The sequence below is a fragment of the Hippichthys cyanospilos genome, chromosome 12, assembly GCF_059441005.1.
Source record: "Hippichthys cyanospilos isolate Australia breed blue-spotted pipefish chromosome 12, RoL_Hcya_1.0, whole genome shotgun sequence".
Lineage (NCBI taxonomy): Eukaryota > Metazoa > Chordata > Actinopteri > Syngnathiformes > Syngnathidae > Hippichthys > Hippichthys cyanospilos.
Genome location: NC_142380.1, coordinates 13,732,848 through 13,747,602, shown reverse-complemented (window position 1 = coordinate 13,747,602; position 14,755 = coordinate 13,732,848). Strand labels below are relative to the sequence as shown.

The following is a 14,755-nucleotide window of genomic DNA, read 5'->3' as shown; positions in this document are numbered from 1 at the left end:
GAATTTTGCAATAAAAATAATAGAATCATCATGCCTTTATGATTTTGGTGTGAGGCACGCAGCAACTGCAATGCATTTATAGTGCCAAATTAATATGTATGCTCGCAGTTAAAACGAAATTTGTAAGTTAATGATTTCTCTGATCAACTTGTGGACTGTTATTGTATTAATACACTGATTTTAAAAAAAAAAGATGTGGACTGCTCAACATTGTGTAATTCTGTAGAGTGCAGATGGCTTCTTAAAAAAAACTACATTATGTATAAACGAAGCTCTCGGGTATATAAAGTATGAAATCATATGAGTCGGAATTCGTCTCGAGCCCCCCTGGGAGGGACCCTCCTCACATGTATCACCCAAGAGGGGCGGAGCCAGAGGAGTGGCTTTTTTCCCCCTCGGTGGGCAGTTAACTTTCCAAGACTCCCACCGTCACCCTCAAAGAATCACCTCAAGGATGATCGGACGGTCCTCGAATACAGCGAGTAAGATTTATTAGAATGCTAACGATTACTCACTAGACATAGGAGAGTAAGACTAGACTACTCCTCAGCAGGAGGCCAACAGCATCGACAAAGTGCATTCCCATTGATTTGCAGAACGGAACGAGTATTTAAATGCAACGCTGTTTGATTTATGAGAAAAGTATGGCAGCCGAGACGAAGAACGGCGGGACTTCTTTGAGCAACTGTAAAGACCACAGCCGGAGAAAGTTACTGGTTGGAGTGGACCTCTTCTGCCTCTTTTTAGGTAAGACCCACTTTGATCCATTTCGCCATCGAAATACCTGAAGAAACGCTGTTGCACGTCCGTTAACGGGACGCTCACAAGTTGTGAGGCCAGTTCATTACTGCCACTGCGTAGAGTAATTGTGTCACCTAACAGTGCGTTATTCATTTTAATTTCCGGATGATTTTTTTTTTTTTAATCTTTTGTAGGTTTTTTTTTATGAATTCGAAAGTGCTGCTTCTTTGCATTGAAGTTCGCTTTCTAGTAGTTATGGTTACTGCTGTTGTAGTAAAATGTCCTCCTTTCTGCAAATAGCAGGCTTTCTAAAAATGAAAATGTTGTTATCCATGTTTAATTTAGTCAACTTAATGAAGTACTTATGTTGGCTGATATTTTGTCCAGTCCTTTGATCTCACATCAAAGGCATTATACATCAAAGGGAAAGCGTTGAAAAAAGGCATGAGGGAGCTGAAATTTCATCCAGATAGTGACAACATCTCAAACTTCAAAATGGCATTACCATTTATTTATCACACTACCAAGAAAGTGCTAAATTGACTAAATATTGTGAGAATGATGTGGAAGAAAAAGTTACAGCTTAAATTGTGTTTTTATAGCACTGTTTATAACTCAAAGACTGGTGGGCTACGTTTTTTGATATGCAAATACGATGAACAGACTGAATTTTTTGCTAAAATACCAAAAATGCAAGTAATCTCTTATAGAAAAAAAAAAAAAAGTGTGACTAGTCCAATTATCAACAGGGCAGATGTTTTAACATTTTTGCACATATGGGTTTTACCATTTATTTATTTAATTTTTAAAAATCTGTGGTTGATAAAAATCAATTTTAAACAGTTACCCTTAGGGCAGATGTTTATTTACGTTTACAGTAAACGTTACTAAAGATGGTGCTGACTTAAAATAAAAATCAAAACAAAGATACTGTTCGTGAAAGTTCAAGTTTAGTTTAAGTAAATATCAAAGTAACAATAGGTGCTACAGTAGTTACTGTATGTATTTCTTTCACTTTTTAAGCCACGATGACACTGAATGACGAGAGGAAATCCATGGTGTAATGCGCTGCTGGGACACAGCTCGTGGCCTGATTAACCCTGGTTGGGTTGACCAGGTGATGGTGTTTGATGATCATGGACCAAAACACTCTGTGGCCCTGGGTTCATCACTGAATGTGTCCAAGCTGCACCTTATTAGGTGTTTCAAATAACGCGAGGAGATCCCTGAATTTTTTGTTAAAACAAAGATGTCTGTTGGCACAAAACAAAAACAAAAAACGCAGATCTGAAAATTTGCCCTATGCTTTAAAAAAGTCGTTTAAGTTAAGAGTTGGAACTGTGTCTTGATTTTGATGCCCAAATTTTTTCAACTGAAAATGAATATTGCCTCTAAATATTGGTTATCGGCATCCTTGACTACAAATAAACGCCGGCCCTGTTAAACGTATCGATCTATCTCCGTTTAAATCTGTAAGCATTTTGTCAAAAACGTAACACTGATGTTTGCGCAAACAATTTTTAATGGAATATAATTCCAAAATGACTTAGCTGTAAATTTATTGTGTCCATGTAGTTTTTCCACTTATTTTCAAGGTCTCAATCACGCAACACCTCCAAAGAAAATTGTAGCTACAATATGGCCCACGACGAAAACATAGAATAGAATGAAATGATTTTATTGGCATTGTATGTTGCTTGTGTATAACAAAATTGGGAGCGCTGTTTTAGTGGGCTATAAATAGGAGCAATGAATGAATAAATATTATTTAAAAAATAAATAAATTGGTTTTACAGAGTGCAATTGCTACTTACAGTCCTGTCACCTCTTATGTCTCTTAAGTCTGTTTGGCCAGCCTTTTGAGCCCTGTAGCGCCGAACCTTCAATTTGAATCATTTCCCCCCAAAAAATAATGCTCTGTATGGATACCGTTATGGGAGCGCTTTCTTTTACAAGAGCCGACAGAAGGTGAAACACTTTTGTAGGTTATTGTGATACTTTGTTCTCCTCGCACCTGAATTATACCTCCGCTTTTACTTATGTTTTCCAGAATCTCTTACATTCCTCGAGGCAGGAATTCTCTTGATGTGCACATCTGGCATTATATGTGTTGGTGTGTATTTGTGGAGTAATTAAGGGAAGTGGTGAAAGGGTCAACGGTGTGTGCGTAGGCTGGAATGTTTCTTAGCACTGGTTCTATGATGTCAAACAGCTGCAAACACAGGCTTAAGGTTGTCATTGTGGCCGAAACACTTATTTTCAGTCTACAGCCCTCTTAAAGGTGTGTTCCCCCAGGCGGCCTACACTTTATCTATTTTTACTCATTTAATTTCTGACCTCATGTCACCACATGTTTTGAATTTGCTCTGCATTGCTGTGATTTTCAACCGGAGGGTAGTGAAGTGCTAGTCAACAAGAGTAGTAGAGCTCTATGTAATGGACTTCTGATTTAGGCAGGTCTTGTTTCTTCAGATTTTGCTGATAGTAATGACAAGTGAAATATAAAATCTCGTGGCACAATTTATTCAGTCTCTGTGTTAAGATGCACTTATATCTGGCATATTTTTATTTATTTTGTTTTTGGTTAATGCCAGTTGAGAAACTCCGCTGTAGAACTTTAGTTTTGCCTCAGCACGCGTCATATTCAAGGAGATAAAACTGGTGAAACTGCATGGGAAAGTGATCGTAGAACTATTGTTAAAACAATATCAGATTTACAGGGCAAACAATCTTAGTTTGTCTCCGGGGAGGGTAAATCCCCATGATTTGTGCTGTGTGAGCGGACCTCCCCACAGTGAAGCTTGTCAACAAACCAGCAGTGTTTTTTCTGGCGAGACATGTGGTTTAAAGGGCCACAACCACAGGGAGGAAATGGTGGACCAGAACTTGTAATCACCGCTCCTTCAATTCTCACTCTCTGATTGTACAGGAGTTCTTGGATCTGCACTCTAAAGGGATCACCCACTTATGTACACTGGCCATCAGCACTTATGCTCTTTTCAATTACATTGGAGTTTCCCTCTGTGTCATGCAATTGGACCTTGACAACTTCATAAACACATCATTTGTAAGCCACAGCAAATGGGTTCCATGAAATCTTAAAACATGGATAGCCTTTGAATGCCAATTTGACACTTTGGCTTTAAGTAAAGCTAAGACACATGGTTCCTGCAAGGGATACTTTTTTTTTTTTTTTTAATCTGTCTGAGCTCCCACATTTCCTACTCGCGAGACTTAATTGACTGAGTTTAATTGATCGGTAATGGAGAAAAATGTAAATTGATTCATTTTTTAGAAATAATTTTGAATGGGATGGAACGGCCCCAAAATTGCATCTACCCGTCTTTTAGTGCCAGTGTTGTAGGAAAGTAGAGTAATGATGCTGCCCAAAGCAATTGCCATGTTGTGCATACCGTGGATGTCATAGGTGTCTGGAACAGATTAACGGCATCCCCATTCATTCCAATGGGGAAAGAAGATTTGAGATGTGTTTCGGTTCAAGATGAGCATTGTCATGTACTTAAAACAGCCATCGAATCATTTTTTTCTCATGGGGCATGATAGGATTGACTTGCATTCAGAATCTATTGTGAGACTTATTGTCTATTGTTATTCTCTATTGTGAAAACTCAATAGGAAAATTACTAGGAAAAATTCACAGCAAAAAATGTGTCACAAAATGCATAGTTTTGGACTTGACTAAGCAAACACTGCACTCAGTTGAAAGCAAATAATTAGTACTTTTCCTGTGACACGGGAACTGTGAGCTACATACTGTATGTTGTCGTGTTGGACAGACAGGGAGCAGGTTGTGTGGGCCATGCACAGTAAAAACAACTGTGTGTGCGTGTATACCACAATTACCTCAGACATGTACACATTTCTGCTCCAGACAGTGAGGAATCCCTGTGCATGGAAAGTGTGTGTCTGTTTATTTGAATAGTCACACCTCCTTGGTATTTTGGCAAATCCTCCCAAATATGTAGCTACAAGGCAAAGGACAAACAAGAATGTGTGAGACATGAGAAGCAGAATCCAGATTTTGATGAGAACATTGTGTCACGTTTAATTTATGTACATTAAATTAGTGTTGGAAAGAGAAGAATTTAAATGACGCTCGATGTTAAGAGTAGACCAGACAACGTTGATTTATTTGGCTTGCCTGGGCTAATGCGAAAAACCTGCTTGCTGACTGTTGTTGGTACTGGCAGGACGAAGACACCCCCTTCCCAAGCTCGGCTTTTAAGAGTGGGAAGGGGCGTGAAGGGAAAATCCCAAGATGTTGCATGCACTGCTGATGTTGCACTGTTTAGACGAATGGAGAGTTTGCAGGGTTAAGAAAAAAGTCCCCAGATGAGTGTCAGAAAAACAGGAGCTGACACGGTCTTTGTGTAATTGGGGTTTTTGCTCGTGACCCGTTAGGTCATTTACACGCTTTAGATGACAACCCATCCGTTACATCATCCATCTAATGTGACTCCTATGTGACAAAATTAATTTATAGAAAAACATATGGTTGGGTAGCGCTTGCTTGAGATCAGATAGAACAACTAAGGTTGAGAACAATTGTATATTTGAACGGTTCCAGACATTCAAAAGCCCACGCAGATTTGGCTGAGGATGGTTTAAACTCCCTGCTGAATTTGTTTAAGGAATGTGAATGAAAACAAAAACGTGCATCAAATCTTGCTGAAGGGAAGGCCAATGCTCTGCAGTTCCCATCAGTCAGTTCTGTAACACAATCGCAATGCAGTTAGACCTTCAAAGGCCGGTCAGCTGTGTTTGTGTAGATTTCATTTAATTTAAAGGGCTCAGAAACTCAATTGTATATTTGGGTTTGACAAAACCCCCCCTCCCCTTCCCACACTCACTCACTAGCTGACCTCTTCATCTGAGTGCTTTTAACCTCAGTTGTAGACGGAGCGTGGATGTGTGGCACTTAATGAATTATTCAAAGAATGACTTGAGAGCGTCAGCGTCAAGTTAAAGACCACTTTGAAGCTATTTGAAAGTGTTTTCCAAATCTTGGCTGCGCCAAGAAGACCTCTCCTGGGAAAAAGTCCTCACTCAGGTTTCAAAGTCGCTTCACTAGCTGCATTTAGGTAACTTGAAGGGGAAAACGCTGCCAAATTCCCAAGTGGTCTGTTTGCAGTCACCAGATAGATAAGATACCTCTCGGCCACTTAAGGTTGCAAACGACACTAAATGAATCAGACACTCCACAGGCATCCATAAAGTAGACATTTTCAAGTGCTTTCGAAAGCATCTGCAGGAGAGAAAAGGTGTTTTTCGCTTGTTGTTGAGGACCAAGGTTCTTCTTTATTAATATTTCTTTTTTTATTCTAAATGTCAGCTCAGCTGGATAGTGATTGATAAAAGTTTCAAGTTCAAGTGATTTTCACTGTCCAATATGATCTTTTATCAGGGCTTCAACTAACAGTTGTTTTAATAATGAATCTGTCAATTAATTCATTAATCTGATTTAAAGAGAAGAAAAACACAAATTCCATCGCTTTGTTCAACACTAGGACATTATTTCCAAATGATGCAATAAAGTCCCGATATCACTGAGGGGGCAAATATTGTACATATTGACGAAATGTCGTGGAGGTTGTGAATGGTTGCCAAAAATTCGGTAAAAGTTTTAATGTCTTATTTTTGCAAGGCAATTTTGAATAACTAACCCTTAAAAATGTCATGGCATTGAATGAATTCTGACAAGATCAAAACAGTCGCTACCTTCATCAACGCTCGCCAATGTGTGCCCCTGGTTTGGTTTTTAACAGCTCACAGAAAAGGGGAAAACTGTTTTTTTTGTTTTTGTTTTTTTGAGTAAGACCAAATGTTTGTGTTATTTTGATCCAGCGTAAAGATGTATGAGCTTACATGAATGACTAGAGAAAAAGGAAAGTATTTACAATTGAGAGGCTGATATTCTGAAGATTTGGACAATTCTAAATCAAAACAAGTAATTATCAAAAAAAATACATTTCTTTTATCCTAAATTTGATAATGGATTAAACTTTGATTCATAGTTGCAGCTCTAATTTTTTTTTTCTACACTTTCTGTGAGCATATTTTACATCATGCACTGATGCGGTTGTTCACTGTGTTGTTTGTCCAACTACGCAGTGATGCTTGTCGCTGTGTTTTTGCACAAATCCCCCTTTCCACCTTACCAGAGAGGATTCTTCTGCAATGACAACAGCATCAGTCTTCATTATAAGAGCAGCACAGTGTCCAACACGGTGCTCACAGCAGTGGGGGCCACTGTGCCTGTGGTTTCAGTAAGTTGTGTTGTGGTGCAGCTGGGGAATGGTAGAACATGCATCGGGATGCTCTCAGTTCACAAATTGGCCTGGCTTAGCTCATTGAGGCCCGCAAAGGTTGAATTAGCAAACACTGGTTTTGCGGTGATCCTTCCTGACACCTCCAAGTTCGCTTCTCTATTTTTTCCATTTAGATGTCGAACTTTTTTGAACATTTAAAATCTGTTTAAAAGCAACATTCATTCAATCAAAGATGTGTAGATTGGCCACAAAATGAATTGAGTTAGTCCAGATGCTGTTCTTTTGTTACCTCTTGCTTGTACCTTTGACCTCTATGATGTGCATTTCATTAACCCAGCTCCTCCATCTCTTTCTTTACCCCTCATCCCCTCCCCTTCACAATCCCCTTTGTCCCCCCCCCCGCCCCCTACTTTCTCCATGTGCCGCGCACTGCATCTTCATAATAGCTGGCCTGCCTTTCTTGGTCATTGAGACCAGTGCTGTTCAACCTTACCGTAGAGGGTTTCACTGCGATGATGAGTCCATCAAGTACCCAGCCAAAAATGGAGACACCATTAGCGATGGTGTGCTTAGCGCTGCTGGCATTCTTATCACCATCCTCTCTGTAAGTCCGCTCACTCACTAATGCTATTATCACCGTCATCTATCAGCCACCCTCACTGCTACTAGCAGCACCTACTGACAATTGTGTTGATTGCATTTGTGTGTAATGTTTGTTTGTTGTGATGTTATGATGTTTTATTTGAAAACCTGTCTGCCAAATTACAGTACACAAATCCTCAAACACATCTAGTGTCAGGAGAATATCTTTCATCTCTCAGTACACAGTATGCTCTACATGTTGGACGTCACATCACAATAAATGATCTAGCCCATGTCAATATATGCATATTTTTAAGTAATATTCTAGTCTACAGAATTTTGTATAGATGATGTTAAACAAATATTGGACCTATGCCCTGGAACAGGCCCTATTTGAAATATTTACACTCTAAGAGGTAGGATGCATTCAAATGCAGTGAGACATTTCACACTCAGAGAGATTATAATGCTAATAATAATAATAACAATAATTGTTAATGATGTCATATTGTTATTATTATTGTTATTGACTAAAAACATTGTTTCACGTCCTGGGATTAAACTGCAAAATATTTGTTCTTAAAAAATATATTTGAAGCCTTGCATTTTGCATTTTAAAATCGCAATAGGAGGAAAATCGCAGCGTATACAACGTAAACCTTAACCTAAAGAGGTTCTTTATAGAGAGAGGCTGTTGTGGGGATATGTAATTGTATTTAAATGTTCCCGACTGTAATTGTTAAATAGAAATTGTGACAAACAGCCCAAACGAGCACACTAAAGTGCTAATAATCTTATGTTTCTCAACACTTAAAACTGTAACTTAAAAAAAAACAAAACTCTCAGTGACTATGTTCTGACCTTCTTTTGTTATAGCCAAACCAGGAAGCCCCGATTTTTATTTGTCAAACACATCTTTCATAAATGTACAGTATGCGCGTCATTTTTAGAAAAGGAACAAAAACACCGCAATTTTCTTGAGAAGTTCAAGACCTTTTAAATAAGCCTCATATTAGCATCTCACCCCGGTGATTGTCTGTGGTTTCAGCGACACATTCATTATTCACTCACACAAGGGCAACCTGCCCTCCTTTTTTTCTTCTTCATAAATCGGCTCTCAAGGCTTGGCTGGGAGAAATGACATTTTAGGCTTGTTCATTCTCCTCATGGGCTACCCCTCAGCAAAGTGTTTCCCAGAATGAGGCTTATTTCTGCACCCTCTTCAAGAATGTCTGATGAAACCTAGATACTAACATGAAAACACTCCGACATGCCTCGTGAAACCAGAGCCCTTCTAGAGAGACGGGAAAAACAATCGTGGCCCCCGATGTGTGCCTGCTGGAGTCTGCCCTCCAAAATTTGACCCGTTGCCTAGCTCAGCATTTCTGATGATTAAAAGCAGCGGTGCTTCCCCCACTCCCTCCCATCTTTCCCTCCCACTCCACTGCTCATTCCTCCTCAGACTTCCTTCCTTACTCCCCATTGTTTGTATTTAACTTTACTCATTCTCCTGTCTCCTTCCCTATCGTCCGTACCCCGCACCTCATCCTACATACACACACGTCAAGTCTCCTTGCACTTGGACTTGTGTTACTGGAAGACAACAGCATCCGCGCGGATCTGAGGAGGGTTAGTCCGTGAACAGCTGTTGTGAGTTAAAGCCATCCCCTGCACCCCTTAATTCCGTCCAACATGTCTATCGTCACTTCGAGACAGGGGTTTATTTACACGCGTTCAAAAGTTACAAGTTTGCCCCTTGCATTGTCGACATGTTTTCTCAGGTTTAAAATTGAATGAATAATAACACAATCAAACAGAAAGTTGCCCCTTTTTAGACCTCTAGGAGATATAATTACTATTAAATTATAGATACTTTAATAGTGGGAAAATCACAGTGGAACCCCAGGACTGAACATATTCTGAAACGTTGACAATTTTCCTTATAGGAATAATAAAAGTGATCTGTTCCAGGGTCTAGCTTTCCATTATTAAACCTTTTGACTGTACAAGCAATGTTTTAAGTAACCACTTTTTTTTAACATTGTTAACTGTCGTACATGTGGAAAAACAAACAAAAAATGTCGTGCAAACAGTAAAACAAACTATATAATCTTAAAAGCTGAAGTCAAGTAAATTTGTTTCTTTTCAATAATATATTCTATGCAGCCCCACTAGTCTAAACATGGAATTCTGATTAATATTGCGTTTGTGGAAGATGAATTAAAAAAAATCTACGTTTCGTTCTATCTCTCCATTTTAAGAGGCGACCATTTTGCCTCTTGCTGCCAACAGGACATCACAGTATCTCAGGACTCAGTTAATGACCAATGATGACTGACTTATTTTCTGAGTTTGGTCATGTGACTTTCACAAGTGACCTGTGATTGGTCATTAATGTGATGCCACCTTCAGTTGACAGCAAGTGGCAAAATGTCTACCCCCTGAAATAGAGAGAGTGATGATTATGGATGAATTTTGCTGATTAATTCATATTCCCTAAACACAGGTTCAATCAGAATACCTTTAAGATCAGTGGAACTGCAAAGCGCATATTTTTGTAAAGAAAAATGTTGACATTTGACAAGTGTGCAATATGAAGGATGTGCCCCACTCATTTTAAGATTAAAATTCTCAATCTTTAGAAACAAGTGCAAACAGCGATTAACCACTGTAATTAGTAAAACACTCGCCTTTGACCACAATAATAAGTGGCAATTCCTATTACAATATTAGTCTCATTATGTCCCATAGCTCCAAATGTGCATTCTCTAAAAATCCTTTCTACACTTGTCAAACTCTCTCGACAAATTTAACATCTTCCCACGATGATTTAAGTGTGAGAAATATGAAATGACGACGACAATAATAATGGAAATTAGTTATGGTCCAACTGCAATAAATGGTTTAAAGTATAAACACTGATGAGATTTGGGCATTTTCCACAAATGATGATCAATTTTGCCATGTTCCATCAGATCATCATCGGCGAGAGCTACAGGATTTATTTCCTCAACGAAGGCTCCAAGTCATTTGTAGGGAATCCCTACATTTCCGCCCTGTACAAACAGGTGGGGGTGTTTGTCTTCGGCTGCGCCATCAGTCAGTCTTTCACCGACATCGCCAAAGTGTCGGTGGGCCGCCTGCGCCCCCATTTTCTTGACGTGTGCAAACCTGACTTCACCACCATCAACTGCTCCCTGGGGTATATCACCGACTACCAGTGTCAGGGACCTGAGAGCAAAGTCCAGGAGGCCAGGTATTCACCATAACCAAAGATCACCGTGCACATGTCGGTCCAAAAAGATCCAAGTAATGTTGACTGAAGCCAAACTTGTCATTTTCTCCTCAGGAAGTCTTTCTTCTCGGGACATGCTTCCTTTTCCATGTACACCATGCTCTATCTGGTGGTGAGTTACTTCTTTGTTTTCAATTTCTGGATTGATCTTAAATGGTTGTTTAGTAATCCCGCTGTGGCCTGGATACCTCACAAGCCCCACAACAAACTTCTCAGCGTCCTATTTGCGTTCTAAAAAACGGTTTAAAGATTAAAACCAAATAAAGCTTCAATCCTGTCTTTTCTACAGTTTTACCTGCAGTCTCGTTTCACCTGGCACGGAGCTCGGCTGCTGCGGCCGCTGACTCAGTTTACCCTCATCATGATGTCTTTCTACACCGGCCTGTCCCGAGTCTCTGATCACAAGCATCACCCCACCGATGTACTGGCTGGTTTCATTCAGGGTGCGCTTGTGGCCTACTGCATTGTAAGTTCTCAATGGCAATGTGCTTGCATCATTTAGTAATAGAGTAGATTATCAATATAGATGGATAATTCAACTGTAAGGTATTTCAAAAATAGGTTTAAAATAGGCAGATAACTAACTGTTCTCGGTTTATACAAGGGTTGGGACAAGATCAAGTATGATGAGATCACACATTGCACGATGGTAAAACAAGCCGCCAAATGTTATGAGAAGGCCGGCCAACTTCAAAATAGTATAAATAGATTATATGGACACAAACTCCTTAGTAAGCTTTTACTTTAAAGTTGTTGGTGGCAGCGTGCCGTGACGACTGACTTGACTGACACTGCTGATCTGAAGTCCCAAGTCCCCATATGAACAACACAATGTTGTTCTCAAATCACGTTCAATTGTTAATTTAAAGCACTAAAATACACTTAGTTAGGCTTACATTTTATTGTATGGTGGCTGTGCCAGTGGTTTTTGTTGCACTTGTGAAGAAACCAGGCTGACTCAGTTGTATGTTTTGTGGGTCTGGCGTCACTTTGTTTCTTTGACCAAAATTGATGGGTGAGAGTTGTTTAAATTCTTACAAGTTTATTGTTAAAAAAAAGTTGATTACTGCCAAATATTAAAAGTTGGTCATTCATAATTAAGTGGAAATGTGTTATTTCAGCTGTGGCTTAAGAAAAAAGAGCCTGACTCTCCTTTCATGCTTTCATTTGCATGCAAGATTGTTATTTTTTTTGTAGTTAGCTCAATATAAAGAAAACATTTTGAAACCCGGTATAATCACATTAGGCATTCATGTCATTTTATATTAAGCATTACAAAATTTGTGAACTCACTCATTAGATATCTTTTCCAATGTGATTTTTGTCCAGTACCATCACTAGTTTATACTGTATATACGTACAGTAATCCAATTTAACAAAATGAGATGAACTAGATTGAGTGTGACATTTTTGTCGACGTTTGTCAGAGGTTTCAGCTAAATTTGACATGAGACTCTGATTGAAAGATGACCAACATTCACTTCCGTAAAATGATCAAATTTGTAAATTCTCAGTTCATTGACTAAACCGTTGCATTGTTTGTATACACATAAATGAGAAAGGGAAAGCATTCCAAAACCAAACCCCGCTCAACACATTGCATTGCATGATAAAGACACATAAAACAAAAATCACTGACTTATTTATTTCCCCCCCCAGGTGTTCTTTGTATCAGATCTGTTCAAGGCCAAAGGGAGACGTTCAGCTTTATCTTCGACTCCTGTGAAGAAAGACCTCGTCCCTCCAGCGGACATCAGAGAAAGGAGCAATCATCTAATCATGGCATAGCATGCACTGCAAGCTGGCCATTTATAAATCACTCTGACAAGACACTGCCCCCACAAACTGGGATTAAAAGAACTCCAACAGTGTGGAGGAAGCAGACAAACGAGCCATCTAGGATCATTCCCTAAGATGACAAAAGGCTGCGGAAACAAAACACAACGATAACGTTCTTTCTCAGTGGAAACAGGCTGGCGTTTCTCGGGTCTCGCGACCAAATTCTATGTCGCGAGAGAGAGAACAGATCAGCCTCCTTTCTCAAAGACATCACCTTGGAGGCATCCTCCCTCTGTCAAGGCTGTTCCATGAGCACGGGCGAGGAATAACAGCTGCGTCCAGCATGCAGGCAATTATCCTGCCACTCACTCACTGTGTGGCTGATTCCAAGTTGAAAACAAATTCCTTGAGTTTAGGAAGGATGTCGTATTACTTTATATTTTCATCATCAATATTCAAATTATAAAGGAATGCTTGATTTCTAGCACTATTTAGATAAACTCATTAATGGCTGTTACCACTTGAATGAAGTGAAGCTTTTGGAAAGCTTTGTAAGCATTTTGTGTGTGTGTTTTTTCAATGTCGTTTCGGATCAAAGGTGCACATGAGTGAGAGTAGGTAGAATATGCAGTATGTTAGATTTGGGCCTCATTCTGCTGGCTAGGACGAGTCTCCCACTGAGCCATTTAATGAAATGACCGTCTGTTACATGTACCAGACGTGTATGTTTGTGTGTGACGGAGAGAATATTTGTGAGTTTGGGTGGATGCACATGCTTCCCTGTCTCCATATGGTGTCTATATGTCTTTTAGCGTTTACAGCCTGCCAATGTGCCTCTCTGTCCAGCCAGAGATGGAACACCTGCTCGTGGAGACTTAGCACTGTGGAAAACAAGCGTCACATGCCGCGCGCGTACTAAACTGTTTCTAACCCGAGTGATGATTCGCATCGCTGACAAATCCTGTGACAACATACTGTATTTTTCACAGGCATTTATATACTTACTAGCCGGACTGGGGACTGTTTAGAACAGGTACCAAAGCACAACCACGTAACAGTAACATTGATGAGTAACCCTTTAAAGGATTTGGCACATTGTAAACCACCTCATAAAGGTTTTTTTTGCCCGTTATTGGATTGCTATATTGGCTTTTTACACATTCAAAAGGTTTTTCATGCTTTTTCTTTTTTGTACGAAACAATATTTTGAACCACTGATTGGAAGCTTCATCTTATCTGGCTTGTAAGGAACCATTTTTTTTCAGGATTTTCTTTCAAACTTATACTGTGTCAAAATTGTATGAACAGTACATTGCTATATGTTGTATCATTGTCTATTTTTGTCTGTTGTTGAAGTACCCACTAGGACTTTTTGTCTACACCTGTGTAAATTTTTGTTATGCTGCTTAAGGAGATGAAGACCATTGTGAATTTTGCGAGCTAAATTTTTTTTTTTAAATAACCTTCAGTACATTTCTCTTAAAAGTGCCTCACAGTATTTTTGTATTGCCAATGTTGTACAATGACACTAAAGGATGTAAACATGTCTTGAATAAAACACACAAAGATCAAGAGCTGTCTTTGATCTCTCTTTTTTTTTAACTCCAGATGCCAAAAGAGGTGAAAAAATAATAATGTGGCTTTTACACTGTGATTCTATAGCGTAGCAACTTTGCGTGTGATGGTGAGATCTGGGCGTGGGTCGACGGTGGACTTCCATGCTCGGCTTCCTGTGGGGAAATAGTACACATTCCAGACTATAAACCCTCTCCCCAATGGCCCTCTGGAATAATATAGACTCTGCATAGCTATGGCAGAGTGGCCGGGCACGTTTACTTAAGAGAATACAGTATATGCTAGCAGCATATTTTATTACACAGTAGAGCTCTTCAGGTTATAACTGGGTCTTGTATGCCCACATAATGACCTGATGTTTGAAACCTGCACGTTCATGAGATGTGCCAAACTCACAGATCATTCTGCACGATACTCAGAAGCAGATTATTCTTGATTGGTATAATAAGCCGCAAAGTGTGTTTCGTGTGCTGTGGCTTAACCTACTTTAGGT

The 14,755-nt window shown here is 39.5% G+C and overlaps 1 protein-coding gene across 2 annotated transcripts; it reads left to right on the top strand.

Moving 5' to 3' along the window:
• Positions 1-445: 445 nt before the first annotated feature.
• On the top strand, positions 446-14,259 carry LOC148414982 (phospholipid phosphatase 3-like). 2 transcript variants are annotated; one of them, XM_088429729.1, is made up of 6 exons: positions 446-747; positions 7,478-7,635; positions 10,589-10,869; positions 10,963-11,020; positions 11,198-11,374; positions 12,568-14,259. In XM_088429729.1, exons 1-6 carry the CDS (start codon positions 615-617, stop codon positions 12,694-12,696), a joined length of 936 nt encoding a protein of 311 aa, XP_088285855.1. In that variant the 5' UTR covers positions 446-614; the 3' UTR covers positions 12,697-14,259. The 2 variants fall into 2 exon arrangements, with proteins under 2 accessions (XP_088285855.1, XP_088285856.1); XM_088429730.1 differs by lacking the exon at positions 7,478-7,635 and adding an exon at positions 6,874-7,028.
• The last annotated feature ends 496 nt before the right edge of the window (positions 14,260-14,755 follow it).